Source organism: Rutidosis leptorrhynchoides, chromosome 2 (genome assembly GCF_046630445.1).
Source record: "Rutidosis leptorrhynchoides isolate AG116_Rl617_1_P2 chromosome 2, CSIRO_AGI_Rlap_v1, whole genome shotgun sequence".
In the NCBI taxonomy this organism is placed as follows: Eukaryota; Viridiplantae; Streptophyta; class Magnoliopsida; order Asterales; family Asteraceae; genus Rutidosis; species Rutidosis leptorrhynchoides.
The window spans coordinates 600,958,789-600,963,425 of NC_092334.1; the positions used below are offsets into that span (position 1 = coordinate 600,958,789).

The window sequence follows — 4,637 nt, forward strand, 5'->3', positions numbered from 1 at the left end:
GTTTTGCAGTCACTTCATTGTCACGGAGCATATCATTTGTAATGATTCATTCACTTCCAACATGCAGTACTTGTTCAACCATTTTCTATTCTTATTTATAAACGTCAACAGTCAACTTCGTTAACATTAAATAAAACGTCCATGGAAAGAGACATTATGTACATTCTGAATTTCTGATTGAAGGTATATAGATAGAACAAAAGAACAGAACATAATAAAATTCTGGATTAAGAGTCAGCAGCCTCAGTACATGACCATTACAGTCTTGGTTTCACAAATATTTTGAACTTAAATACTACCGACTTAAACTACAACGTGCACCCAACGGTTTGATACAAGCGCAAGTTCGTAACGAACAATTGCAAACTATATCACTTACCTGCATAGATCACTTCTGTTTCAGTTGGAGGACAATCAGGAACGTGATCACTCCCTTGCTACAGGTGACCTACTGTATAACCACAGCAGGTAACATCATCATTAGTTATACTAGTATAAGCAATTAGAATTTCTAATATTATATACGTATTGGGTTGTAATTTAACTCCAGGGTTTATGGTTCAGACTTCATTAATTTATCAAACTAGGCAACAGATCAAACAGGTTGATAGCTACAAAGTCTATTCCAAATACATACAAATCCAAATAATTTTATAAGAAAAAGATATATATTTATAAATTTATTAATTAAAATTATTATTATATTGTTTTTGTAATCATATAAAACATTTTTAAAATATTTAGTAAAATTTTATCAGAAAAAGTTCTAGCTGGACAACCCAAATTAATTCATTATACAACCTACCCTTCTAAACCCATACCAAGCATGAAGTGTTTAACCAGAAGTCCAGAACCCGTATTGACCCGTTTTCTAACCCATCCAGATGGACCCACCATACCACCACCAGTTGCACCTCATCAGAAACAGCATTGGTGGTTTATGAAAACCAAGTGTAACCTCCGATTAGTGTAATTAAAGTTGCAAAAATCTCTACTTGGTTAGCACTCGAACTACTCAGCAACTCGGGGAGTACTGGGATGTTGACCAAGTTTGACTCCGACTAATTTTGACCAAGTTTTGACCAATTTTCTGAGTAATCCCAAGTTTTGACCGCATTTTGACCTATTTTCCGAGTGATTTCGATATTTGGCCAAGTTTGACCGAGTACTCGGCGAGTAATTCCGATTTATGCAACACCGAGTCTAAAAAGAATACGTACCTGCGGTACCGGTCAGGTGGGCTTTCAGCTCCACTATATCCAGGGCTGTCATGTAGATCTGGTTTGGCTTCAGGGCTTGCTGAGTCATCACGACTAATCCGACCTTCACTTCTAGGGCTAATAATTGCACCCTGTTCATATTCCGAGCTAACCCTCTCTTTCGAGACAGACTTACGACCACGGTTACGACTCCTTTCCCTCTCCCTAAGAGGACTCGGGCTTGCATCACGTCGATAATCAGAATTTCGGGCCCTACCATTTGGACTCACGTTTTTCTGCTTTTCCTTGTAGCCAGGACTAGAACCACGACCGTAATCAGGGCTCCCACGGTCCCTCCTATGTGGGCTCGGGCTTCGTCCTCGTCCACGGCCGTAATCTGGGCTGGCCCGGTCCCGTCCACGGCCATAATCGGGACTTCCTCTTTCTCTTCTATATGGACTCGGTGACCTTCCCCTATCATCATTTCTCCTACGTGGTGACCTGTCGCGGCCCCCACCGGGGCTGTTCCCGTTTTTTCTATCATCATCGTCTTTAATAGCGTATTCAACAGAAATAACCCGATCATTCAGTTTGCTGCACAAAAAGAAGATATACATCCACATGTTTTAGTCTATAAAGTAATTATATGTATATAGAGGAATAGCTTTTTTTTTTACTTAATTAGTTAATTATACCTCATATTTGTAGCTTCAATAGCTTTGGTGGCATCTTCCTGTAACTCAAACTGTATAAACGCAAAATTCCTTCTGATCCTTATGTTCATAATCTTACCAAAACGATCAAAATGCCTCTCTAAATCCCTTGTCCTAGTATTATACGGATCAAAGTTGATGACAAACAAGGTTTTCGATGGCCTCGAATTTGATGATGACCTTTTAGAATTAGAGCTTACAGGTTGTCTCACATTGCGTTCTTGCTGCCATATACCAACCATAAAAATAATTAGAAACTAAAAATAAAACATCCCGAAGGATAAATAAGGAAGAAATATGGAGTCTTGATCTATGTTATACCTTTGTCCACTCAACACGAAGTCGACGTCCCTTCCTACCAAATTCATAACGGTCAAGAGCACGGATTGCATCTTCAGCATCCCTCTCATCATCCATATAGACAAAAGCGAACCCTGTAAAAACAAAGTTTAGTCAAACACAAATGCAAATACGTATATGCATTATAAAACCTCTAGATCACAACATGAATGGATATATCATCCTAAACTGATTATAGTTTCACCCTATGTAAAAGACCAATCTGTTAAAACTAGGTAAATCAGTAACAGACCTTGTGCAATGAACTAAGAGATCTCATGTCATGGATATAGAATCGTAACGTGTCTGAAAATGGGGACTGGACTGGGCAAAAGCCACGTGGAATGAAAGGCAACAATGTCTGAAGTGAATGTGTGACGGTAGTGAAGATGCCGATGTGGATCGGAATCGGAATCCGACATGGTCTGAAAATGGAACGCGGATGATCATCCAAGCCAAGGTAACCCTGCGCCAAAGAATAATTTGAGTATGGGGGTTTTACATTTCAATAATCATACTCTTCTTTTCTTAAACATGTATCCAAACACCCCCATAAAAGAAGGCTAGACACTGCAGCTGGCTGAATCGCATGATTTGGAAGACGTTTGAGGTCCAGAACATTATCCAGATCATCACCTTCACACCATGGAATAATCCGGAACATTGTGACCGCTTACTTAGCACATCGTGTGGTCCGATCATGTTATGGGACTGATCACATTTGCATTTCTTTACTTACCATTATGAATAGTGTCTTTCTCAAAGAAGTATTGTAATATTCTATAATCTTTCACGAATTCCAAGATGTCTAAAGTAATATGTATAGCGAAATCAAAAATGTTTAAACTTCTTTAAGATGTGTAATAGACAAACATATTTATAAAAAAAAAAGTAACATAAGACAAGATAAAAGATTATGAATACAACAAGCCGAATTACCAGACTTCATATCCACTCTCTCAACTTTTCCATATTTTCTAAAAAGCCTTTCCAGTTCACCCTGCCGTGCATCGAACTCGATGTTCCCACAGAAAATTGGCCTCATTTTGTCTTCAAAATAAAAGAAAAAACCACATTAATAAGAATATATGTAGCAGATATTAAATACACCAAACAAGTGCACAACACAAGGTGTGCAGCAAGCATATTACAATTGAGTCACAACCGAAATCAATAAAGACTGCTTATCGAAAACTTGAAAGAAAAACCTAATAGTTACTGAATTAGCAAAAACATCAAAAGGAACAAAAACAAAACAATTTTTTTATCACTTCATAATAGATCGGCTTCGGACACGAAATATATAACTGAAATAAACTTCTTAGAATTTTATAAACAGAGGTCAACGGATAATAATAATAATAATAATAATAATAATAATAATAATAATAATAATAATAATAATAATAATAATAATAATAAACCGATAGGATATCTTTGAGCCACCAAATTTCTAGATCTAGCTGAATATGCAAATGAAAATCTAATTTGAACATATTAACAAGCGCAGATGTTTACAAGCACTAATATTGATATTGAGATAAAAGGAGATCCTACGATGTATACGTACACCTTATATACTATATATAATTATAATATACTCCGTATACAACAACTAACGACGCTAATAGCTAATAACAAGTTACGTACAATTAAAATTGGAGATTAGCTACACAATTTGACGGATTTAGATAATTACCAGAAGGGAACTGAAAAAAAACCCTAATTTGCAGAGAAGAAATTAGACAGCTAATAACTGGGGGATATAAATATCAGAGATATTGACGGCTAGGTAACTCAACTTTCTATTTGTATTTTATAGTAAAAAATTTACATTTATTCTCCTTAAGTTTGTTTATTTGGTAAAATTGGTCAGGCACATTAAAGATTAAAGATGAACTTCACATTAAGGGGCCTTCTAGTTAAATTGGTTAATTGGTTATATATGTAGTTGGAATGATATTCTTACACCAGTTGATAATCAGGGGCGGAGCCAGACATTTCATTCGATGGGGTCACAAACTAATATCTAAATTATATAATATACTATATGCGGGAGTATGGCTGAATTTTAAAAATTTGTTAAAAACATTCGCGCTTGAAGGTCCTTTAATATCAGTTGATACTTTTATTTTACGTAATTCAGTGTGGTTTGCTACTACATGATATCATTAACTATTAAGTATTTAGTACAAATAATAACACCGAGTACATAAAATAACTACACAAAATAAATTAGATCAGAATTATTGCACAAAATTAAACATAAATCCTAAAAATTGGTAAACTCTAAAATATTAGCTATCGCAAAATGACAAATAAAAATATTAGCTCTAACCAAGTCTCCTACTCGATTCGTAAATGGGATACTTGCTGTCAAGGAGAA

General features: G+C 35.7%; 1 protein-coding gene across 3 annotated transcripts; it reads right to left on the reverse strand.

Moving 5' to 3' along the window:
• Window positions 1-207: 207 nt before the first annotated feature.
• Window positions 208-4,057, reverse strand: LOC139893405 (serine/arginine-rich splicing factor RS31-like). 3 transcript variants are annotated; one of them, XM_071876567.1, is made up of 7 exons: window positions 3,902-3,925; window positions 3,191-3,301; window positions 2,505-2,717; window positions 2,234-2,346; window positions 1,895-2,136; window positions 1,221-1,793; window positions 208-451 (listed from the first exon to the last, which is right to left on the reverse strand). In XM_071876567.1, exons 4-7 carry the CDS (start codon window positions 2,327-2,329, stop codon window positions 427-429), a joined length of 936 nt encoding a protein of 311 aa, XP_071732668.1. In that variant the 5' UTR covers window positions 2,330-2,346; window positions 2,505-2,717; window positions 3,191-3,301; window positions 3,902-3,925; the 3' UTR covers window positions 208-426. The 3 variants fall into 3 exon arrangements, with proteins under 3 accessions (XP_071732668.1, XP_071732667.1, XP_071732669.1); XM_071876566.1 differs by lacking the exons at window positions 2,505-2,717; window positions 3,902-3,925 and adding an exon at window positions 3,951-4,057; XM_071876568.1 differs by lacking the exons at window positions 3,191-3,301; window positions 3,902-3,925 and having other exon boundaries at window positions 2,505-3,140.
• Window positions 4,058-4,637: the final 580 nt, after the last annotated feature.